The 26,704-nt window shown below is 38.7% G+C and overlaps 1 protein-coding gene across 1 annotated transcript in view; it reads right to left on the reverse strand.

Annotated features, from left to right (window-relative positions):
• Positions 1-26,704, reverse strand: part of LOC124270268 (choline transporter-like protein 2) — a 60,194-nt gene that overhangs the window by 26,689 nt on the left and 6,801 nt on the right. Inside the window, exons 2-5 of the mRNA XM_046705303.1 lie at positions 19,195-19,243; positions 11,035-11,108; positions 3,738-3,816; positions 1,145-1,229 (exon numbers count right to left, since the gene is read on the reverse strand). Coding sequence (XP_046561259.1) covers positions 1,145-1,229; positions 3,738-3,816; positions 11,035-11,108; positions 19,195-19,243 — 287 coding nt within the window. The remainder of the gene's footprint in view (positions 1-1,144; positions 1,230-3,737; positions 3,817-11,034; positions 11,109-19,194; positions 19,244-26,704) is intronic.

Raw genomic sequence — 26,704 nt, forward strand, 5'->3', positions numbered from 1 at the left:
AATTGAAAAGACATCATTTTTAGATGTAAATCGTAATTCAATCATTAAAACGTTACTTTTCAAAACACGAAAAGTGTTCTGAGCTGATTTGTACATTGGGTTATGTCCCGCACCTATCAATGACACGAGCATTATTTGTGTTGACAAAGGACAGCATATTGAAGTTCTTGTGAACTACCACACTTTAAATGTAGGGAACAATTGTAAAACCTTGCCTTTTTCATTTGCATTTCCTGTCCCTGTTAGGGTTATTTGAAAGCTTGAAGAGAATATAGCGAATGCTGACTGTTATTTATCATGTCACGATGACACTGTGTAAGTTCATACTGACATGATGAGTTGATTCTATATACAGAAGTGGCAGTAGTAGTGAGTGAGTGAGTGAGTTTAGTTTTACGCCGCACTCAGCAATATTCCAGCTATATGGTGGTGGTCTGTAAATAATCGAGTCTGAACCAGACAATCCAGTGATCAACAGCATAAGAATTAATCTACGTAATTGGGAAGCGATGACATGTGTCAACCAAGCCAGCGAGCCTGACCACCCGATCCCGTTAGTCGCCTCTTACGACAAGCATAGTAGTAGTAATAGTGGGTGGAGGAGTTGCAGGGGGACAAGTAATAGTAGTGGTAGTATCAGTAGTACTAGTAGTTGTAGTAGTAGTAGTTGCAGCAGCAGTAGTCATAGTTTAGACATTACCTAGTGGCAATTATTGTTGTGTAGTGGTATTAGTATTGGTAATGTCAGTTAAAAAACAGGAAATTAAAGAGTTCCTAGAATTCAAATATTGACTGCAACAAACCTCAAGCAAATTATTTAGAAGTAAACAGTTTTAATAGAGACCTGCGGGGTTTGCCCTGATGAAGAATTCTTGCTTTTTTTGAGGCAATCTGAATATAAATTATGGGTATGATTGACTATTAATTGCTTTGGAATCAATAACATTTTCTACAATAAATTCTATTTCTTTAAAAAACGAAGCACCCCCTCATGGCATGCATATGACTCCATTGAAGACAGAGAGGGAGTAAAGATGGCTCTTATAGTCATGAGCCAAGGTCAGTCCCTTGGACTTGGCCTTCAAAAAGTAGAAGTTCAGATTTACACAACTCTGTACACATATGATTCTGTACTGGAACCTACCTGTGGTGTTGGGCAGCCATTGATGATGTTGGGGCCCATCCTTGCACACTCGAGCAGGTCGAAGAAGAACAAATACGGTTTGTCCCTAAAAGCAAATTTGGAAACATCATTACTGGAGCATATGGTAATAGTATTCAAAACTCACACCATATAGTGCCTTAAATCTTCATCACATTTCACAAAGAAATTGAAGCACTTTGACAGTCGTAAGTCTATGTTAAACTACAGGATTTACGACAATCATAGTGTTAAGATTGTTTTGTGAAGCAAGGCAGGGAGTCCATAGAAATTACTGGAATAATTTACATACCTGATATCAGATAAAAACAAATATGACTTTCAAATGCTTACATATCAGCAATCACTACCAATCACCTACTTGGCCCTTGACACGACTCATGGTAAGGCCAGACCAATTTTATTTCTTGTTTTATGGATTTTTGTCCGCAGAAAACCTAAAGGCAGGAGGGGAAAAAAAATAAAAATAAAATCACCAAGGTAATATTTCTTCTAAATACTCAAATTATGGTACTTTTGGCAATTTCTGAAATGTATATGGGGCAAAAACAATCTAAAAACATTTTTTTGTGTATGTTTACATTTTTGGCCAATAAAAACATTACGATTTTATTTTTTGAGCGGGGAAAAAAAAATATACGACAGGCGGATCCGTAAAACAAGAAATAAAATTGGTCTGGCCTAATGACTAAACAAAACTTTTGCAAGATGTTAAAAATATGACATTTCTCAGATGTCCAACTGGTTTGATATGGTAACAGCAGTCAACTTAGACAAAGGATCCCAATTTACATATTTGGCTTAATAATCAAATCAGATATGTACCAAGAGCTATTTATGCATTGTTTTTTAATCCAGCTAGGCTAATAATGTAAGTAAAAGAATGTAACCCAAAACATGAGGCTTTGCCTTAACAGTTTGTGTTCTGCTTGATCATAGAGAGGGACACTAATCACGCTGAAGGGGTCGTTGTCGGCACGGATACTACAGAAATGTACCATAAACAAAGCAAAAATTTAGAAATGTACGAGGTACCCTTAACTTCGGACGAGGCCATATTCAGCAACCTAAAACTGAAATTTGACGTAGTTGTTCCCATTCAACTGATTGCAAGTGGTACTGTATATCACGAAATATTTGTTTCTGTGTTAGCTCGTTTCTAATATAATGCAATCAAATGCATCTAATACAACAGTATGACACTTCAGATCAAGTGTGAGTGAGTGAGTGACTTTAGTTTTACATTGCTTTTAGCAATATTCCAGCAATATCACAGCAGGGGACACCAGAAATGGGCTTCACACATTGTGCCCATGTGGGGAATCGAACCTGGGTCTTCAGCGTGACAAGCGAACGCTTTAACCACTAGGCTACCCCACTGCCCCTTCAGATCAAGAAAAAGGCACAATGCGGAATGGACTCGTCCTGGGTATGTTTCTGTATTCTGATTTTGGTTACTGCACATCTGTAGTGCCCGTGCTGACAACCCATTCGGAACTAAGGACTGCATGTCAACCAAAAAACTAAACCTGCTTATTTCAGGGCTCGATTTAAGCATTTAGAACTTGCACTGGTGCGACCTGAAACTGTTAAATGCGACCTCTTATGTGTATCAACTTGCACCCAGTGCATGTTGATATTTTGTGTTCCAAGAACACAGACTTCAGCTGGAAAACAGAATGATGAGGAACTGACTTGGGAAAGTGACTCTGATTATTGTAGGAACACAGGACTTGCTGTTCATGAAAGTTTGGGAAATAAGATAACTACAGATTTCTTTTGTTATAATACTGTTCTAAAGTGTCATAACCAAAACTCAAGCATTATATAAGATTTAATATTAAACGGTAGGTGCAACCTGTTTTTGTTTGGTGCAACAAGGTGATTGCCTTAGGTTGCACTGGATGCAAGTAGGCTTCATTTCCTTTAATCGACTCGTTATTTGCATGAGTTATCTTTAATTCCCTTCTTCAAAGACCGCCTCTGTGGTGTAGTGGTTAGAGCGTCCGCCCGGGAGAGCGGAAGGTCGCGGGTTCGATCCCCGACCGCGTCATACCAAAAGACGTTAAAACATGGTACTTGTTGGTCCCTGCCTGGCGCTCGGCAATAATGGGTACAACAAGGACTGGTCGGCTCGGAGTCAGAATAATGTGTCTGAGTGGGGTATTCATGCTTCACTGCGGCATGGTATCTCAGTGGGCTAGCACTATAAAACCAGCTTAAGTCTGGGTTAGTACAAGCAGCCGCACATACACAAACACACGCATGCACGTCGTCATATGAGCGAAATATTCTCAAGCACGATGTTAAACCCAATTTCACTTCACCTCACCCTTCTTTAAAAGAAATTGAAGAGATTCCTTTGCTGGATGTCAACAAAACAACATCTTGATTAATCTTTCTAACAGAACAACCAATTACTTGACTGAACATTGTATCATTTCTGATTTTTTTCTTAAAACAAGCCTCCCCAAAACCAGCACTGAAATGGCCACTCAATAACTTGCTCAAAGAACAGATAAAACTACAGTTATGTTCACAGAGATCAATAATCTTGTGTCTATTGTGTAATTACTTGAGTTCTCCAATGCCGCATATTTTTCCACTGGAGTCCGTTGGGTGGATCAGTCGCATAGGGTCGCCACGAGAATAGCCTGGGGGAGACAAGTGATAAATGTAATTAGCATGTGTGGTTGGTTGGCCTTTGTGGGGCATGATGCAGTGAGACACATATATGTAAAACAATTCTGGTGAGAATTGGAGACGAAAATGTCAATTATTCTGAAGTGTTAACTCAGAGGTTAATTTGTTAGTGTCAATGCTAACAGTCTTCAAGACTTGTTTCCACGATGCTGCTTATTCGGGAAACAGATGATGATTGGTATAAACCTGACAAACGTGGAACTGTGTTACAGGCCAATTCTTCCAACGGGGAAGTAATAGCCTATGCCAGTTCTTCACCAATATTGCACATTTTCCTATGTGAGGACTCACAACTAGTGTTGGGAATCGGAAACCAAATCCACTATCGATTATTGGAGGATTGTGGTGAACGATTATAGATTATAATAGAAATATATACATTTTTAATGTAATCACCAATTTTAAGGGGTTTTCCCCAGTTTTTTTCTTATTAATGTTTTTTTTATAACTAATGCTGCCATGCAATGAAATGTACGCATGCAAGAAAGACAGTGGAATTGTAACTAAACAATAAAAGTGGTTAAAATTTTACAATGTGTATAGCTTTACGCTGTTGAGTGCATGTTTGTTCGTGAATATTCGTAAAATTTGATGGTTAGTTTACTTCATTCAAGGGTGTTCTACGAAAACAACAAAATTCTGATTAATCGAAAATATGTTTTTTACAATCGATAATCATTTTTAATCCTTCTTTCGATAGATTTTTTGATTATTTTCGATCATCGGAACATCACTACTCACTGACTGACTGAGTATGGTTTTACGCCGCTTTTAGCAATATTCCAGCAACATCACGGCGGGGGACACCAGAAATGGGCTTCACACATTGTACCCATGTGGGGATTCAAACCCGGGGTCTTCGGTGTGACGAGCCAATGCTTTAACCTCACAACTCTCAACCCAGCCCCCTCCCCCGACAACACTTAGACAGTTGGTACCCATTTTGGGCACTATTGATGGGACCAGGCCCCTCATCAGAAAAACATCCAAAATGATCCCGGATTTAAAAATGACTTGTAAAAGAACGTCATAACCATGTGTGTTTCCCAATTATAAATACACTTAACAAAAAAAATAATCTATGAATAATCCTTGCATAATTCAGAATATACTTAGAATTATAATATATATCTATGGTATAGAAACACTTTTGCCACATGGTATCTATTTCCCTTTTACATAACCGTATCACTTTCTGAATATCAATGCACATGCTCTTATGACAATCAGCTGAGGGAGTACAGATAACCATACCCCTCACCCCTCACCAAACTTTTCTATGCATTCATGTAGACGATGGAAATTACTAATATTTGATAGCTTTCCTTAAACTTGCATATGTCTCTTTGGTAATAGTTTAAATTACATTTCTCGATTCTATAAATAATAATAATAAGTTGTCCTTATAATAGACTGTCTTCAAGTCTTTAGTTCTTGACAAAACCAGAAGGCAATTCCTGGGTTCTGTATTGGAGACCGCCATATAGCTGGAATATTGCTGAGTGCAGCGTAAAACTAAACTCACCCACTCAACTATATTGCATCCTCGATAATCTCCAGGGTATACGTTACGATAACTCTCCACTATACCCTGGATGCATCTACAGCTCAGCCCCATGATTTTATAACCTCCCTTTGCTGGCTCCGCATTCTCACAGTAGCCAATCAGATACAACCGCTTGCCAGTGTCAACAAAATTGCGGTCGCAGCCGCCAAAGTTTGTTCGCAGAGCGACTCAGATTTGGGGTGAAAACATACAGACAAATTGACAGGTCTGAAACCTTAAAAAAATATATGCAAGAACTCCTTCTTTCAGAGTATCTGCAAAGCTATAGTATTGTGTTGACAAGTTTAATCAGTTAGATAATTTAAAAAGCGAAAGTGAGTTGTGATTGGCAGCTGAACTTCCCAGCGTAGACACCTGACTGGATAAACAGCCAACCGAGGGAGCTAATAAAATCATCGGCTCAAGCCGTAGATGCATCCAGGGAATAGTGGAGAGGTATCGTAACATATACCCTGGAGATTATCGGGGATGACTATATTGGAGACTCTGCAATTTCCATCCAGTCTGAGGCACACAACCTGGCATGGTCTTCGACTTAGACAACTTCATCCAGAGCATATTATCACATCCATAGTATCAGCATGGACATCTCCAATCCAGGTCCCATCATCAGCTACGATGTTATGGACCTATTTACTAATGTACCTAGAGAAGAAGCGCTCCAAGCCTTACGCAACAAAATTGACAAACTTCCACAACCCCTCAATACCAGCCTCTCAACCGACTCCATCAGTCTCACACAGCCTGCATCAACTCCACTTATTTCACCTGGGGGGACGGGATCTTCGAACAAATTCATGGACTTCCCATGGGCTCCCCCTTATCCCCCCATCCTAACCGAAATTTACATGACGGACCTGGAAGATAAAGCACTAGATACTGCACCCTTCAAACCTACGTGTTGGTATCGCAAAATGGATGATACCTTTGTCATCCTCCAACCTCAGCAAGATCCCACTGAGCTTCTCACCCATCTCAACAACCAACATCCCCGCATCAAGTTTACCATGGAAACCGAGCAGAACCAGCAAGTACCTTTCCTTGACGTCCTTGTGTCCCGCACCTCCTGCAACCAACTCCAGACCACTGTATATAGAAAACCTACCCATACAGATCAGTACATCCACTACAACTCCAATCATCCACCTAAAGTTAAGACCGGCATCATCTCCACATTAACCAGAAGGGCCAAGAACATCTGTTCAAATAAACTACAAGATGAAATCGAACACCTCAAGAAAGACTTCGTAGAACTTAACCACTTTCCATCCTAAATAGTCAACAGAACCATTGCTGCAACCCTGTCACCTCCTACCAAAAGACCCAAACCAGATTCAGCCCCCATCAAGATATCCATCCTCTACATTGGCAAACCGTCACATCAAATCAGCCGTCTCCTAAAACAACAAGCTGGCATAGATACCACCTTCTCCGCGTCCTCCAGCCTTAACAACATTCTCCATGCCAATGGAAGAAAACCAGCACCGTCAAGAACAACAACCCAAAATGTGTCATCTACAAAATAAACTGTGATTGTGGGCAGACTAGCTACATAGACGAAACCGAAGCCATCCACATCAAACGCCAAAAGCCCACCATCAACCGAGAGCATGGATACTTCATTCCGTCCGCTTATGATGCACTCATCCACCAAGCCCAATCTACAGTATAAACTCTCTGCTGTATAAACATGTCATTATTATTTGTACATCATTGGCTTCTACGCCTGTCCTTTGTCTACTCTCTGGCTTCAGCAGCTTAATGCCTAGCCAATTATGTTAATTATGTTGTTTTCTTTGTTACATTGTTACATCCAGTATATATATATACTTCCCCCTTCTTCATGTTCCATAAATGCTTGACAACGGTACAAGAATCTGTATCGAAACATCACACTCACGAATAAAAAGAAGTTGTTATCCATAAAGTTTGTTCTATATTGTACTTCTCAAAAACTAAAATGCCACTCAAAGAAGTATCAGCATGGTCAGAAGATATCTTGGTTGCAACTAATCATGGCTGATCATCACTTATATATACTACAAACAAAAAGTATGGGAACCCCCTAAAATTTGATAGTCATATATAAACTGAAACGTGGTGAGGTCATTTACACTCTAAGGTAAATGCAACTTTGTGTGAGCTTAATAGGCACTTTAAACGACATGTTGGAACATGCAGTGAAGCAACTGATTCAATATTCGTTGAGTTTGAGTGAAATGGAACATTGTCAAAAAAAGCGAAAACAAGGGTGCTGAAACACACCAACACCATGTTTGATTCAAACGCCCAAACACAACACACCGAAAAAATTAATGTCTATTTTCCCATGGAGCAAGGGATACAACATGTCACCATCTATAAAGTGATCCCTACCTAAAGCTACCTCCAAAAAATATTCCCAATCTAAGCTAAATTGGGAACATTTCTTCATCTAAGAAGCGACCCCTACCTCTTAAGCTACCTCCAAGGAATGTTCCCAATCAACACTATATTATAACCTCATCTATGAAGCAATCACGATTGTAGCACCAGCACAACAACAATCTGTTCATTTGAAAATATACATTTTTGTCGTGACTTCTGTTGTGTCTATATGATGCTTGGTTGTGTAGAACTCCTGCATTATGTGACAGTGCCATCTAATGTGTTGAAAGCTGAAGGACCAAATTGGTGACCACAAAACAGCTTGTTGAATTTAAGAACAAAAATAAGAGAGGAAATCATCCTGAAGTCTACAGACATCTGAAAGTGGTCTGAAGAAGAAATAATAAGTAATCATGTTGACAAACTGACTCAGGCTATGAATAAAACATGCTGAAACCCAGGCAGAGGCCTGGTGAATCTGCTTCTTTCCATTCTTCAAGAGCTTTTTACTCATAAAGTTTGACTGCATTAATGTATAAGCTCTCAAACTCCATCCCAATACCCATCTCCCTGGACAGCGTACAGGTCTCATAACAATCTCCTCCTACCGGGTACCCACCATCTGCTAGGTGAACAGGTAAGGAGAGTAATCTTAAAGAGCTAACAGACCACATTCCACTTAAACTAACAGATCAGGCTCCACATACATGAACATACCACATTCCACTTAAACTAGCAGACCCGATTCCATATAAGCCAAAAGGTCAGATTTCTCTAACTGGCCACATAAAAGCTAATAGACCTGATTCCACAAAAGCCAACCAAGACACCAAGCCATGAATACAAACAAGGACATAATGAATGGTCTCTTACACCGAACCTCAAACATTATTCCGCATGAAATATACCTTTGATAATTCCAAAATACTTCTGTTTCAAAACAAATATGATGATAATCTCTTGGCTCCTTTCTGTTATATGTTTACATCAAATTATCAACAAAATATTTGTTGACAGTATCAGGGCAGTTGAATGGTGATGAGTCCTAGCCTAGCCAAATGGTGGTGTTTGGTCCATTTCTAACAAAGAAACATCTAGACATGTAAGACAGCTGGAATATAAGCATGAAATGAGATCCATTATTTAACACAATATCTATAATGATTCACCGAGGTGGACACTTCCATTACTGACACAGCATATTCTGTACAAAGACAACAATTTCAGGAACCAGACAGAATTGACAGCTGTTACACCAAGCATCGTGATCAACATGCATAAGATACAAAACCAAAAAAAACAAAGCTGTTGACAGGAAATAATTCTGGTAGGCTGCAATAAATAAATTCACAGATTTTCATCCCTGCAAGAAAACAGCTATCTTATTATTTAATTGTCTCTCAGTATGCAGAGTACTGACAAAGTACAAACTGTGTTCCCTTATTCCTTGTGTGAGGTAATACGCTTGACATTCAAAACTGCTTCCACGTCTACCCGTGAAGGTCCGGTCTAGAATTGATCTTCAGTAGCCTTGTGGTCCAAGCGTTCACTCATTACGCTGAAGACACGGTTTTCATTCCTCATGTGTGTACAATGTGTAAAGCCCATTTCTGGTGTCCCCCGCTGTGATATTACTGGAATATTGCTGGAAGCGACATAAAACTAAACTCACAGCATGTCACAAGAAATGGGAATCACACATGTACCCATGTGGGAATCGGACCCAGATCTATCTATGTGACAAGTGAACACTTTAAACACTAATTTACCTCATCGCCCTTCAAAACTGCTCTGCATGTTGATATGTTTGACATGAGAAGACATGCAGGTGAGATTCTGAGACAATATCTACACAGGCCTTTTAAACTCTCATGCTGTGAAATGATTTTGAATCAAGCCATTAGAGTGAGTGAGTTTAATTTTACGCCACACTCAACAATATTCCAGCTATATGGCGTCGGTCTGTCAATAATAGAGTCTGGACCAGACAATCCAGTGATCAACAGCATGAACACCGATCTATGCAATTGGGATGCGATGACATGTGTCAACCAGGCAAGCCATTAGATAGTTACTGTTTACGATGAATATGTTTGTCATGTTAACAGGTTAGCTACTGAGAAATATACATAAAAATGTGACCAACCTCACATTTTGGACAATTTAGGAAGATCTAAAAAATATATCTACTGTGGCCTATCTGGAATATTATCAACCAATCTCACTGGAAATCTGCCTCCAATGCAAATGACCACAGCTAATTAACTTTAATGTCCTGCCAGTATCTCAAGAGGAATGGACTGATTCCACCAGACTGGCTGCAAGTGGCCCAGAGTCACAGAGGGACTGATATATACGACCATGTACTCTTGTCTATTTCATCAGAGAGGTAATCCATTTCACATGAGTTAGGCGTGTTAATGTTGTCTCCAGATGATACAACTGTTCAGGAAAATTGATTTTCTGATTTCTGAGCATATTGTGTTATGTGTTATCAGAGAACTGCATAGAAACAGTTGGTCAGACGGCACAAGTGAGGTCAAGGTCACACTTGATGACATCTAGGGAGAGAAGAAATGACCGACTTGACGCGAAAAATCTGAGTCTATAGCTACTAACAAAGTTCTGTGAATCTGATCATCACAAGTCAATTTTTGTAGAAATTGAATCTGAATAAATGTTGCTGTGACTTCTCTTAGAAAATTTGGTGATAGAAAAATACATTACATAAAACACCCAGATAAGCTGTGTGCATTTAAGAAGTGTATCTTCAGCTCTGATATGATGTATATTTTGCACAAGAAACATTATTTCACGAAATTAATTCATCATGACCCAATTAATTTTGAGTAGTTTTCTTTCTTTTAGTTTTCAGGATCTGTTGTATCCACAGAGTGTTTAGTTTTACGCCGCACTCAGCAATTTTCCAGCTATATGGTGGCAGTCTGTAAATAAACGTGTCTGGACCAGACAATCCAGTGATCAACAGCATGAGCATTGATCTACGTAATGTTTCAACCAAGTCAGCGAGCCAAACCACCCTGTCCGTTAGTTGCCTCTTACGACAAACATTGGTTCTGAAGATCAACTGTAATCCGGATCTGCACTCAAAGCCAATATAACATAATTTCAAAAATAAAGAATGTAGCATCACTATTCATCATGATTTTTTGCAACCAAAGGCATTAGCTGTTGGTTATTGTCTGTCAAACCATGACCAGGAGTACATCCTTACCCAGTATGGAGACGACGATGCTACCAATGATGAAGAGGATGAAGAGGATGCAGCAGATGATGTCGGTACACGACCTGAAACACAAAGCAGGAGTAAGTGAGTTGGGGGAGTTTAGTGAGTGAGTGAACTGGCTTGAGTGAGCGAGTGAATTGGGTTGAGTGAGCGAGTGAGTGAGTGAGTGAGTTTAGTTTTACGCCGCTGCTTTTAGCAATGGGGGACACCAGAAATGGGCTTCACACATTGTACCCATGTGGGGAATCGAACCCGGACCTTCAGCGTGACGAGCGAACGTTTTAACCATTAGGCTACCCCACCGCCCTAGTGAGCGAGAGTGAATTGGGTTGAGTGAGTGAGTGAATGGGGTTGAGTGAGTGAGTGAGCTGAGTGAGTGGTCTTGACACTATGATGTACTTTTGACACTGTGTGAGACAATATCAACACTGCATGAATCATTACAACAGTGAAGTTTCTCATTATCCTGATTTAATTGTCCCTTTTCATATAGCTTTGATATGTTGAATGCAACAAACAACAAACAAAACAAGGATGAGTGAGTGAGTGAGTACCGTTACAGAGTATAGATGTCAGAAATAGGTCCAATCAAGAAGTTTTTACAGTACTAAGGATGTCAGTAATGTGTGTATGCTCTTTTGAGTCACATGCACATTGCTGTGTAATTATCAGGGTTATTGTTTAGGCATGTGGTAATCATGTAGATTTGTTTGTTTGTTCTTTTACACAGTAATCATCAATATTCCAGCTATATGGCGGCGGTCTGTTAATAATCGAGTCTGGTCCAGACAATCCAGTGATCAACAGCATGAGCATCGATCTACGCATTTGGGATACGATGACATCTGTCAACCAAGTCAGCAAGCCTGACCACCCGATCCTGTTAGTCAATTCTTACGACAAGCAAGGGTTACTGAAGGTTCATTCTAACCGGGGTCTTCACGGGTTGTAATAATGTAGAAAAAACAGCCCTTGAAAATCATAACAATGTCCTAATGCTGTCAATTTCTCACAAAATCTATCAGAGTATATTTTTCTTACCAGGTAGAATTGAACAAATTGTTGAAATGTCACATCCAATAGTCAAACTGAACACATCATTAGTGACAAACCCAGACACATACAAAAGTCTATGTATAAAAAACACCTTCGCTGACTCAGCACAATCCATATGCTTTCAATCTGAACTAAGCCTGTATATATATATATCACCCTAAACTGATTTTATTACATACAGAAAACCAAACCAAAACATCTACAGAAAATAAATTTAACTAGGCCGTGTCGATTATGAGATGGCTGCTCGCTGGAGGAATGTAATTCCTACACCATGTTAATTACAGTAACAGGATGTAATATCAACAGTAGTAGCAGGATTTCATCTGAGCTGAAGATCAGTGCACAGAACTGAGTGCTCCCTGCTTCACTGGACTGATAACCACTGGAGCAAGTGTAGACTTGGTCTGTCTCACAGTCCCTGGACCACATTAGTTTCCCTACTGCCAAGCCCTCTCTGCAGTGCTAAAGCCCTAAATGAAGCAAGATTTCCTCAGGTTCCTCTGAATCTCTGGTCTCCCTAGGGATCCTTTTCAATTTAAATGGGCTTGTTTGTTACTATCAAAATATATATTCAGAGACAAAGCGTTAGTGTAGTGTAGCCTTGCTCCAAGGCTGTACTGAATGTAAGCCCATGGATGTATACCATGAATGGATGTATTGAGCAAAACCTGCGAGTAAAATGACACAATACTGGAATATATTTCTCAGATAGTTTCAGACACTGCATCAGAATTCATCTCGTTATATTATCGGGTATGTTTTAACTAAATCACCAGTAGGGGAACGTGTGCACTGCACAGCTAATTGCTATTTCTGGCTCTGAAAACGAGACAATTACACATGGTAATCTTAATGCCTGCATATGAGACAATGCCTAGCAAAATCAAATTAGAACTGAACAGGTAAATAATCTTGTCTAGTGATGTTTAATTGCAAATTTGATGTCTTTACTGACAAAAGTAATCTTCTCTTGTTTGTTCACGAGAAGCGATATGTCATTTTCTTACCCCTGAAAAAAGGTTTGACGAAAGTGTAACCCATACATAAGCCGACCCCCTTCTACAGACTCCTCAAAATTCGGCTTATCTACGGTAATATATGGTAGTAATTCTATCCTGTAAAGAGGCAAGTTTATGGAAGAATATATGCAACTTCTGTTAGAGGGATATTTATATTTTTTCTTAGAAATTGTCATTTAAAATATTAATTATTACAAGAAACTCATGCAAGTCTACCTTGCTCCAAGGCTGTACTGAATGCTAAGCCCATGGATGTATAGTAATTTTATCCTTTAAAGAGGCAAGTCTAAATAAGCGTCAAGGATGCCAGTCTTTCATTGAGGCATGTCAATGTCTTGTACATCACACTGTGGACCCTGTCATGCTTGTAGCCAGGGTGTGTGTATTGCAACCATGCTGTTGTTCATTACGATAGGGACACAAGTGATGCATAAATACTGAACTTTTTCAGGCAGGGCAAGGAGTCAAGTTGTGGCTTCCTGTGTTGTGTTAGAAATGACTTAGATATAATCTAGATTGAGTTCCAACGGAACAAGAATCTGTATCGAAACGCCGCACTCATGATATAAAAGAAGTTGTTATCCACAAAGTTTGTTCAATATTATTATTTATTACCTTAGAGACTTGTGCAAGTCTACATCAAGTGTACCAAGAGGGTGGTCGCCTAAATCCAGACAGGTTTCTTAAACATGCTGAATATTCAAATCGCGTTTTCTTGAGATATTTTATCAAGGGGTTAGCAAACATTGCTTCAAAATAGACATGGCTAAGAGTCGACCTTGAAGTCTTGTTGTTCATGTTGTGTTTGTTTGTTTATTCATGTTGTTTGTTGTTGCTAGTTTATATTTCCTGAGTTTATATTTCATATCTAGTTTAATGATCTTTTAGTATGCCTGAGGTTAGGGATCGTTGATAATTTATGGCTGGGGGGGATGATGAGGATTTTTATGGAGAAGCATGTACAATGTGAATCACACCCCACCCCGACCCCCTAAAATGCATGTACAAAGTAAGTGACCCCCCTGTATGTCATGTACAAAATTGCTGACAAACCAAAAACTTGATATTCAATTCAAGCTTGTGTAAGTCCATTTTCCACCATCAAATAGCTGTATTATGCAAAAACATTGTATATATGATTTGAATATGCATACATCAGTATTCCAGAAACCAGTTATTAATATGTTAATATACATATTCATCCTGCATGCTAGCAGACCAAAATATATCAACCAGGAAACAAAACTCATAAACAAGCAAAAATAATTTTCAGTAAGTTAAAAAAACTTCCCTAAATTATGATAGCACAAAACTTATCAAAACTTGTAAATTATCAATTTCCTACCTTTCCCAACTTTTGACAAACCTAAAATCCCCACATGAAAACGGTGACCCCAGTTCCTTAAATCATGAGCCACACAATTCCTAATTCCTATATGTTTTGACTTACAATTTGTATTATATAATATGTTGTATGGGTACGGTGCTAATATCAGCTATAACAGCTTGTTCACCAATCACTATTCATTTATTGAATAAAAATGCTTAAATCAACATTTGACCAACCCTCCGCAAATCAAGACCCCACTTCCTTAAATCATGGCCCCCCACTTCCCTTATCATGGCCCCCCACTTCCCATGGCCCCCACTTCCCTTATCATGGCCCCCACTTCCCTTATCATGGCCCCCACTTCCCCCCACTTCCCCCTTATCATTATCATGGCCCCCTTCCCCTTCCCTTATCATGGCCCCCCACTTCCCTTATCATGCCCATTTCCTTCGGAACTCATGACCATCCTACCATTACAAATACAATCAACTGTAATCATCTGGTTATGAAATACATATGAATCACCTCTGTCCAGCATGAGAGTCCTTCAGACCCTGTGACAGTGTATAGCATCTCTTAATGTCCCCTGTCCTGTAGCTCTTCTAGGTTTTATGAGGTCATTGCTGGTAGGGAAGTACACACAAACATAACTTGCCTCCAGCAATATCCCTCAACTGGAACATCTCACACTCCAGACAAACACCACTGTGTACAGTACACCATGTTTTAACGAACATGCTCATAGCAAACTGATGGATATAGCAAACTGATGGATATGGCAAACTGATGGATATGGCAAACTGATGGATATGGCAAACTGATGGATATAGCAAACTGGTTTTTTTGTTTTTGCGTCCTGCCCACTTGCTGTCTGTTTTTTGTCAAGATGCCTGTAAAGAATGGTATGGTATGCTCGTCAAACTGGGGGCTGTGGGGCACCCAAGTGGTTAAAGCGTTCGCTCGTCATGCCAAACACCCTGGTTCGATTCCCCACAATGTGTGAAGCCCATTTCTGGTGTCCCCCATCATGATATTGCTGGAATATTGCTTAAAAGCAGCATAAAACCATACAATTACTCACTTACTGTAAAGAACTGCTGTTGTAGCAAACTAAAATTACCCAATCATCCCTTGTAACCATAGTTACATGCTCCATGAAGTAACATCATCACTTCCTTAGAATGCTCATTTCTTTTGTTTTGTTTTGTATTGTTTGTATAATGCCACACCTAGCAATATTCCAGCTGTTTGGCGACAGCCTGAAAATAATCCAGCCTGGACTAGACAGTGAATGAAGTAAATGACATAGATGAATGTTTTATCTCTGAATATAAATAATTTTGATTGTAACAAATGAAAGATATTGACAAGGAGCCCGCCCACTGAGCTCTGAAGCTGAAGCTGAAGATAATCCAGTCTTGCTTCATTTAGGACTTACAGAAAGGGCTAGGCTTAAGGGAAAATAAATGTGGCTCAGGGCCTATGAGACAGACTATGAATGATATTATGATCAACGATCTGTGTAATTGGAGGACCATGATTAATGATGTCACTCAGCCCGACCACTTGATAGATTCCAAACATTGCACACTGTAGCAAGTTATTTTGGTTTAACACAACCTTGAACAATATTCAGTTATATCAGAGTGTGTTGAGGTTTCAAACATAGAAGCCCTTAAGGTCATTTTAAGTTTCCATTACTGTAGATTGGTATGTACTGTGGCTGGGATATCTAGTTAAACATGTCTTTGAATCATGCTGTAAGAATGTTACTTGTCATTTACAACTGTCTCATCCTTCACAACAGTGTGGATACATCACAAACTCCTTGCATTTATTATCTCTAATTCAATGGGGTGGTGGGGTAGCCTAGTGGTTAAAGCGAGATACGCTGAAGATGACCTACATGGGTACAATATGTGAAGCCCATTTCTGGTGTCCCCCTGCTGTGATATTGCTGGAATATTGGTAAAAGCAGCGTAAAACTACACTCACTCACTCACTCTCATTTAAAGTTCACATTGATGACAACTATTCAAATCATTTGTTCAGAATAAAAAATAATAAATTTCATCCCCTGACTTGTTCTTCTCACTAAAAAAATACTCTTCAGTATGAAACTATTTATTAAGCAGAATAAGTGCACATAATTGATCAAGAGTATATTCTGATCATAATGAAAACATTTTTATATCAAGGTCACATGATCAATATAAACATTGAAATATTGTCTTAATACACGTGTTTCTTTAAAATACACCCTAGCTATGTTTTCCAACATACACCAACAAGCACCTTTGGTACATACTGCATGCCTACCTAAAAACCATGCCATGAAATAATATCTGGTATTATGTAATTAATATGATTATACATGACAGTTTTTCGCCAGCACCCAGTTTCTATGGATGAGGCTGGAGGTTAATGATGTGTTCCTATGGCAATGGTGTATTAATACACTGTATATCTCTACACGGCCCTTAAGCAGATGCTGTCGTCATTATGTAATACCACTTGGCAGAAAAGCAAAAACTGACTCAACAAGTGCGGATATCATCAGCTACGGAAATAGACATCTTCATGGCAGCATCCATGTTTACTGACAAGGTCAGGGGTTGATGCTCTGTTTGTTCACAGTAACACTTTCCTCCACTGTATTCTTGGTGTAAGGATTATCAAGGATTATTCTGAGAGATCCCAGGAGAAGTGGTGTCTGTATTGTGGTTAAAACATTTACATTATCTTTGTTAATTCTGTTCCATAATTGTTAATATTGTTTATTCTATTGATCATAATCACCATAGAAATGGGGATTTTCTTTGACTGCTTTTATGGAAACAATTTACTATCCTTTTAGATCACATGGCTTTTATCATCTTATATAGATTTTGTTCAATAATTGTTAACACATTTTACACTATTGATCATACTCATCATCACTGCAATGGTAATTTTCTTGGAAACAATTTTCCATTCCAATTTTACATTCTGTTCAATAATAGTTAAAATCTTTTACACAATTGATCATAATCATGAGTTAACTCAAACAATGTACCATCCTTTTAGATATAAATCATCTTTTAAAAACAAAATGAGGGAATTTTATTCCAAATTGTTAGTCTGAATTTTGAACCTGATTGTTGCATTCATGAACTGATGACTTAAACCGTCATACCTTTGTTTGCTTACCATGGGGCCTCATAATATCTGTCTCCATTCCTGATTTCAATGCTTACAGGGCATTTTTTGGTTCGTAAAACTCCAAGGAACTCATTTTGAGAAAAACATCAACAGCATTAAAAAATGTGGGCAATTGAATCTTAACTGTAGGAAATTGAAATGCATACACCTTTTATTTATCTACATTACCTTCCAGCTGAAATCCAGCGTCAACCACCACCTGACTAAGACTACAGACGTGTCACATATTTACATATTTACCTAACTCAAATACAATCATTTTTTACTTGCCAAATTAAAAATCTATGGCATTTCAAACACAACAGAGGAAGCCACAACTTGAATTCCCTGCCCTGCCTGAAAAAGTTCAATATTTATACATCACTTGTCCCCCATTGCAATGAACGACAGCATGTTTGCAATACACACTCCCTGGCAACAAGCAGGACAGGGTCAACAGTGTGATGTACAAGACATTGACATGCCACAATGATTGATAGTGAGTGATGTGCTTCAGTGAGGAATACAGCCCTTGGGCACTCATTTCCAGTGTAGGCATAGATGTGGTACATTTCTCTATATCTGGCTGTAAGATTCAGAAATAGGTGCTCGTTATCTCAAGGCGGGTAACTCTTCTGTTTGTATGGACAAATAGCTTCCTAACTTCTCAACATTTCTGCATTTATTATTGGAAATATGGAAACCATGGTAGCTGAGAGGGATAGATTGCTGATTTTGTGTGTTGGCATTAGGTGACTAATACTCAGTGTGGCTCATTTTAATTTGCATGTATATTCATATGAGAGCCTACAATTTTCAATATGGGATGATTATATTACAAATATATATTAATAAATATCATATAATAAAAATATCGTATAATAATAAATCAACAAACTGTCTGAATTTTGAGAAAGTTGAACCTCCCCACTACCTAACATCTGGGCAAACCATTAGTTGCTTCTGTCTATCAATTTTGGTTCATAAAAGATTGTTGGTTGGTTTGTTGTTTAACGCCGCACTCAGCAATATTCCTGCTATATGGCGGTTATCTAAAAATAATCAAATCTGGACCAGACAATCCAGTGATCAACAGCATGAGCATCGTTCTATGCAACTGTGATAGCAACCAAGTCAGCCAACCTGACCAACCCGATACAGCTAGTCGCCTCTTACGACAAGCATGGGTTACTGAAGACCAATTCTACGCCAGATCTTCACGGGTGTTGTGAACAGAATGAGCTTCACACTTTGTATTCATGTGAAGCACTGAACCAGACAAATGAACACATTAACCACCAAGTCCAAGATGTGTTTGTTTGTTGTTTAATGCCGCACTCAGCAATATTCCAGCTATCTGGACGGGGTCTGTAAATAATTGAGTCTGGACCAGACAATCCAGTGATCAACATTATAAGCATCTGAGCACTGACCTATGCAATTGGGATACGATTACATGTGTCAACCAAGTCAGCGAGCCTGACCACCCGATCCCGTTAGTTGAATTCCAACCTGGATCTTGACGGGTCTCCAAGGCGTGGGGAAATCAAGGTGACTCACCTGTTGTGTATTGGGCCCTTGAAGGTGGGGTCATACTGATTGGGCGTACCTGGAAACAGAACGACAGGTGAGAGACAGAATGTCGACAGACTGATAAATCGTCAATCTCAAATGGCCCACTGTACTAATTACACTTCTGTTGCACTGTACAAGCTTAATGATTTGCATTAATTATAAAAACGGTATATGATATATATTTATATATGGACCAAAATAGACCAACTCACCACACTTCTAAGCATCTTAGAAGTGTGTTGATAAATGACTAGCATTTTAAGATTGGTAATGTGATTCTACAATATTAACAGTACTGTTTTGAAGCCTGGGACCTCTATTTCAGCACCTGGGACCTCTACATCTAAGGGTTAGGAGTCCATGGGCTTATACAGGGATGCGGTTGTAAAAGCAATTTTAGCGCTAAGGTGACCGTAACTCCCATACCATAACACAGACTTAAGGTAGCTAAAGCACTAAGGTGACCGTAACTCCCATACCATAACACAGACTTAAGGTAGCTAAAGCACTAAGGTGACCGTAACTCCCATACCATAACACAGACTTAAGGTAGCTAAAGCACTAAGGTGACCGTAACTCCCATACCATAACACAGACTTAAGGTAGCTAAAGCACTAACCGTCTCCATACCATAACACAGACTTAAGGTAGCTAAAGCACTAAGGTGACCCGTAACTCCCATACCATAACACAGACTTAAGGTAGCTACTTATATCATAACACAGACTTAAGGTAGCTAAAGCACTAAGGTTGTTTTAGTACAAGGTGACCGTAACGCCCATACCATAACACAGACTTAAGGTAGCTAAAGCGCTACGGTTGTTTTGTACAACTGCACCCTGTTCCCCGGTAAAGATATCCAAACCAGGAACTGAACAGTTTGGCCTGATATTACGTAGCATGCCATATCACTGCTTTCCATGACCTGCACCAATCATCAGAGGTTAATTACATCATTAGCTGCAAGCCCTGACATTTATCGGCTGTGGTAACGAGTACATATAGCATAGGCCTGGATTGTTGATCATCTGTTGATCACCTCCATGTCAGCGTATTGTCTTGTATTGTATATAATCTGTATACACTGAATACATACATACATACATCAGTGGTATATACTTATAGCATAGGCCTGGATTGTTGATCATCTGTTGATCACCTCCATGTCAGCGTATTGTCTTGTATTGTATATAATCTGTATACACTGAATACATACATACATACATACATACATACATACATACATACATACATACATACATACATACATAGCATAGGCCTGGATTGTTGATCATCTGTTGATCACCTCCATGTCAGTGTATTGTGTTATATATAATCATACACTATACATACATACATATACTTGTATTGTATATAATCTGTATACACTGACATACATGTATTGTGTTATACATACATACATACATACATACATACATACATCAGTGGTATATACTTATAGCATAGGCCTGGATTGTTGATCATCTGTTGATCACCTGCATGTCAGTGTATTGTGTTGTATATAATCTGTATACACTGAATACATGTATACACCAAGGATGCATCCAACTTTTCACAAAAAATGGGCCAATTAGCCCAATGATTTCAGAACGTGAGTCAGCACATATCTGAACAAGGGCCAGTGTGTTTTACGGTTTTTAACAAGTTTATGACCTCACTATCTGAGTATTCCAGAAGAAGCAGCTAATCATGTGACTATTAAGGCAGTAACAATTCACACGCATATTCGGTAAATAAAACCATAGCCCTTCATGAATTCAATTCGTTATTCGTGGTCACCAGAACCGAACATTAACAAATATTTACGATTTTTTTAAGGGAGCATGTTTGACTTGAACCCTGATGTCCTTCTCCAAAGTGAGATATGCAAGGATTAAGTATGTACTAGCATTGCAGTAGCGCAAGTCATGTTAGTCTGCCAAGGCCACGCACGGTACTGTCGACTAGAAGTATTCTGAGTGTCATGAGATCACTGGTTATTGCTGTGACAAATCAAAACTGTCAACATGGGCGTTCCATATTGTATATCAATCACTTAACAATAATATTGTATTCGTGAATAATTATTCGTATTCATTACCCAATATTCATCATACGTATCATATTCGCCACATAGTGTATTCGTTTAAGCCCTAGTGACTATGCTCACAAATTCCAAGAAAGCAATCTGTATATTTAACTGTGATAAAAGATACCTCTTAATGGGATATTACGACGATTTAAGTGTTGATAGTTTTTGTTCAAGATACAAGTTACAGTATATGATTTACATGGTCATTATTTAAACATTGCTCATACTGATATTTTGGGTTAAATCATATTTCAATTATATCAGGTCAACAAATTGGACCAATTCAACTTTATTAGTGTGAAATTTGGCGCACTGACTTTTCAATCTGTGGAAGTAATGAGACAACTGCGTGTTCCCCGCAATCCCACAGCCTAATTATACATCCCTGATACACTGTATAAGTTGAATATTAAGCCGCGTGCCACTAAACGATCATAGCACTACCAATGTCATACTGGTTTAAAGCCTGTCAAGATATGCGAGTTGCAGTGTTCAGTGTTCAAAGATCTTAGCTTGTAGAACGGGGCCCTGTAGCAGTGCATGCTTGCATGAGGACCTTTATCAACTGTATAGTGTATATAGGTCATGTAATCAATATACACAAATATTCTCTATATAAACCAGTACAGTACACCATCTGCATACATCCTGCATAAATCAGCCAGAATAGTAAATTTCTGAAAATCAATATTCATACTAGAATGATTTTTTAAAGCTAATCATTATATATTTAGTTTGTTGTTTACTTAAACTTCTTAAAGCTGCAATCAGCAACGACACAGCCTGCGGATTGCAAGTTGCAACCTGTTGATTATCTAACGGCCAGAGTTGCGGGGAACGGACAAAATCCCACCTGGACAAAATCCCATAGGACAAAATTTCCTTGGACAAAATCCCACACCAAAATAGCCAACATAGGATGGGTACATAACAATTGTTGGGTTTGTGTGTTGTTTAATGCAGCATTCAGAATAACGGTTACATCAGCAGGAAACAGTTGTTTTAATTCGTTAATGTGTTACAGTGTACTTGTAATACAGTATTAAAATGACATCACTTGAAAAGTCTTGCTAAATATAGGGCCTTCTTGAGGCAAATCACTGGTCACTAAATTAGGGCCTTTTAAAGGCTCTCAGTGGCTGTCACTGTACACTGAAATATACGACACTCACGGACATGACTGAATCAACACCTATTTCCTGTTATTGACACTGCATGAACAGTGAATCCTGACTGAGTCACTGCACATCAAGATACATGTTACATGTTTTCATTCAGTATACATGTGCGATGGGTGCCTTTAAAACAAACTTAGTGTTATGTAAGGCTGGCTAAAAAGATCGATAAAAGTAAATATCATTGATGAAAAGAATTATTAACTATTATCGATATGAAAACTGTGGCATCGATAATATCTTACAAAAATGTTTGTGATGGAATATAGTTTTAGTCTACTCACACTGTGACAACACACAAAATTCTGTCTTTATTCATGGGTTGCTTCTAAATTATGTTGAGGACATTGTTTTGCTAGTCATCCATGCATAAACATCATCAGTCACCGCTCATCAGTGAAATATGTTGATTTCTTTCAATTTGAAAGTATTTTGGCTCAAAATTACTTCTCTGATATTTTTTGATAATGGATCAATATTTAGTTAACAATTATTGATCTCTATAATCTAAATCGATATCCAGCCTTAGTGTTAAGAATGAATGAATGAGTATGTTTTATATATGCTGCTTTTAGCAATATTCCAGCAATATCATGCTGGGGACAACACAAATGGGCTTCACATGTTGTACCCATGTTGGGAATCGAACCAGGGTCTTCAATATAACGTGCAAATACTTTCACCACAGGGTTACCCCATTGCCCCCTTAGAGCTTAATAATGACAGTCATAAGTCTGTTAAAGTAAGGGAATTATGGTTACCTTCGCATTAATATCACTTTGTACAAAATACTACAATAGCACCCTGGGTACAGAAATGACTTCTTAAAGATTTGGTGTTATTATGTCCATTATGAGATCATCATCAAATGGCATAATATCCACTACTATTAGGGTAATGGTTGGTTTTATCGGTTTGTTGTTGAACGCAGCACTCAGCAATATTACAGCTATGTGGCTGCGATCTGTAAATAATCGAGTCAAACAATCCAGTGATCAACAGCACGAGCATCGATCTACCCAATTGGGATATGATGATATGTGTCAACCAAGTCAGCGGGCCAGACCACCCAATACCAATACTGCATCCTCAAACGTCAAGCATGGGTTGCTGAAGATCAGTTCATGAAAAGCAACAGGTAACCATACTGACCTCATATATATACTAACTGATATATCAACAGAACAATTATTGACATCTCAGCCCATTTATATGCAGAGACGTCATAACAGCAGGCATCAATTTTACATCAATATTGATATCACTGACAATATGGACAAAGCTCAATAGAAAATAAGAACCATCAATATTGACATATGTCACCATTGAGCCAGAGCAAAGTGCAAAGGTCTAAGGATCATATTCCCATCAATCTTCAATATTCAACATTTAGAACAATTTCTGCATATTTTAACATACATCTTAACTGAATTAAGCTTGTTCAAGGTGCTGTTCCGAGTTTCACAGAGCCACACCAGTAGAGTAGAACACTGGTCTGTCATCTAGTGAGAGGGGCGGTAGGGTAGCCTAGTGGTTAAAGTGTTAACCGCTCGTCGTACCGAAGACCCAGGTTCGATTCCCCACATGGGTACAATGTCTGAAGCCCATTTCTGGTGTCCCAAGCCGTGATGTTGCTAAAAGCGGAGTGAGTGAGTGAGTAAGTGTGTGAGTGAGCCAGCGAGCAGCAATATTTTAGAGCGTGAGTGAGCGAGCTGGATTTATGCCTCTTATTGCAATATTTCAGCAAGATCACGAGGGGTGCACATCGGCAATGGCTTCACATATTATACCCATGTGGTGAATCGAACTTAGGTCTAAGGTAATATCCGAATGCTTTAACAACTAGGCTACCCTCCCAATATTCATCTGTCTGAAGACCGGTGCAACTAGGTGAAGCTGGTCACACATGTTACAATGAATGAATAACTGTCTCCTCTTAAAAGTCAGAAAGTCACTGTTAACCCTCATGAAACTGATCCTTTTATCACGGTGTTGATTTTACATACAGTCTAAACTTTAGCCTCACATGACCTCAAATGACCAGGATCTTTGGCCTTTTGTTTGGCCATTCTGTGCATCTGTTTCATATCTATTGACCCTGATGCAGGTTTATTTTAATGAGGGACACCTGTCCAAAGATGGCAGCCCATGGCTACACAAACAATTCCAACTTGAAAAGTTGTGCTCGCATTTGTACATCTTACTTCATTCCAACTTAGAAGTACTGATTTATCAGTCAACATTCTTACGCATTTGATCTGTATGGTATACTTAAAATCCATATTTTTCCAACCATATTTTGTGTTTTTTTATTTAAATAATTCATCGGAACTGCAGGAAAACATTGGAGTAAACATCATCATTATTTAAGTAAACATCCGAGTACACACATATTTCAATCTGCATATGTACGCATTGATTCCCAACAGAAAAAAGTATGGACATCAGAATGATCAATAAAATGGAAGCATGTACGCAAGATTTGTTTTAAAAATTCTTTTAATAGGTTAGTAGGAGTGAGTGAGTATGGAACATTGATATTTAGCAATATTCTATATCTATTCAATATCAGGGCATTGGACACCAGAAATGGACTTCACACTGTGACACATCGTACCCAAGTGGGAAATTAAACCGGGTTTTCAACGTGATCAGCGAACCCTTTACCCACTAGGACACCCCATCCACCCACCCCACCCACTAATTCTGTGGGCTGTGATGTCAGCCTATTTCACTGCTTCACACACCCCAAATTTGTTTAACATGACAGGAAATCACTGTGAGCACAATCTTGAAACAATTCACCATCTGCAATTCTACACACCTGTTACTACATCCCTCATAGCTAATAGCCATGCAATATTATATTCGTCATGTTCATAAATCTGTACAATTATTGATAGGGATTTGTGAACAAGTCCTATCTCACCTTACTGTAACTGAGTGTTTTAACTTCATAAAACAGCAATATTCATTGATTTCTTGAGTCTGTAGCTTCGATTNGACTAGTGAGTGAGTGTTGATTTAGACAAATTTATCAATATTCCAGGAATATCATGACATGGGGACACTAGAAATGGGCTTCACACACTGTACCCATGTGGGGAATCGAACCTTTGGCATGACGAGACAACGCTTCGGCCTCTGAGCTAACCCACTGCAAGCAAAGACTACCATCACTCGATTTTTACTTTACGTATTCAGGGTTTTACACAGACTTTTAAAAATGGGAGTCATGGTGACTCACAATATTTATTTTTGGGAGTCATTTTCAATATTTGGGAGTCATGAAAAGTTTAATATTTCTTTGTGTTAATCATTCTCAGTATGTAACTGTGTATGTCACACCACCAAATGAAACTACAGCATTGTTCAATTCAAACAGCCAGGATTACTGTCTCCTCTGAGTTCTCTGCAACAATCTGACAATATCATTTTTTGCTTATGAAATCGATTTTATTGAACTGAGTTGTGAGGGTCACCCATAAAACTTGCTCAAGCTTGACTCGTATGATAATATTTTGAGAATCGTTTACAAAATTGTTGCATCGAATACACAGGAATAAAGCGTCATGTAAAACCCTGCGTATTCAGCATGACTGAGCTGTCTTGGGTCAGCAGACATGCATTTCAAAAACAAAAGTTTGAGTCTGTGATCTTAAAAGATTTTACTAAATATTGGATGATGTCTTGTTTGTAAAATTTCAGATTACCTGAACTGGGGGCTATTGATTTCTGGACAGGAAGAAAAAATCCACCATATATCACAATAAAGGGCGGGATATGACAAGGGTAGAAAGAAACATATTGATGCTTTGCAATTCATTACACATGTTACCAGATGCATTCACATGCTGTGAATGACACATAATTTCACCATCTGCATGTGTTGGACAATCCTCGATAATCTCCAGGGTATATATTCCAATAAATCTCCACAAGTACCCTGGATGCATCTATGGCTCGGCACGATAATTTTATTACCTCCCTTTGCTGGCTCCAAATTCTCACAGTAGCATCAACTTAGCCGCCGTTACAACCGAGCTTGCCAGTGTCAACAATAATAGCGGTCTCAGCCACAAAGGTTTGTTCGCAGTGCGACTCAGAATTTGGTGAAATCGTATAAATTGACAGGTCTGAAACTTTAAAAATATATATGCAAAACTCCTTACCTCTTTCAGAGTACCTCTGCAACAATTGTGTTGCCAAGTGTAATCGGTTAGATAAT

The sequence above is a fragment of the Haliotis rubra genome, unplaced genomic scaffold, assembly GCF_003918875.1.
Source record: "Haliotis rubra isolate DU_JTF1 unplaced genomic scaffold, ASM391887v1 Scf150, whole genome shotgun sequence".
Classification (NCBI taxonomy): Eukaryota; Metazoa; Mollusca; class Gastropoda; order Lepetellida; family Haliotidae; genus Haliotis; species Haliotis rubra.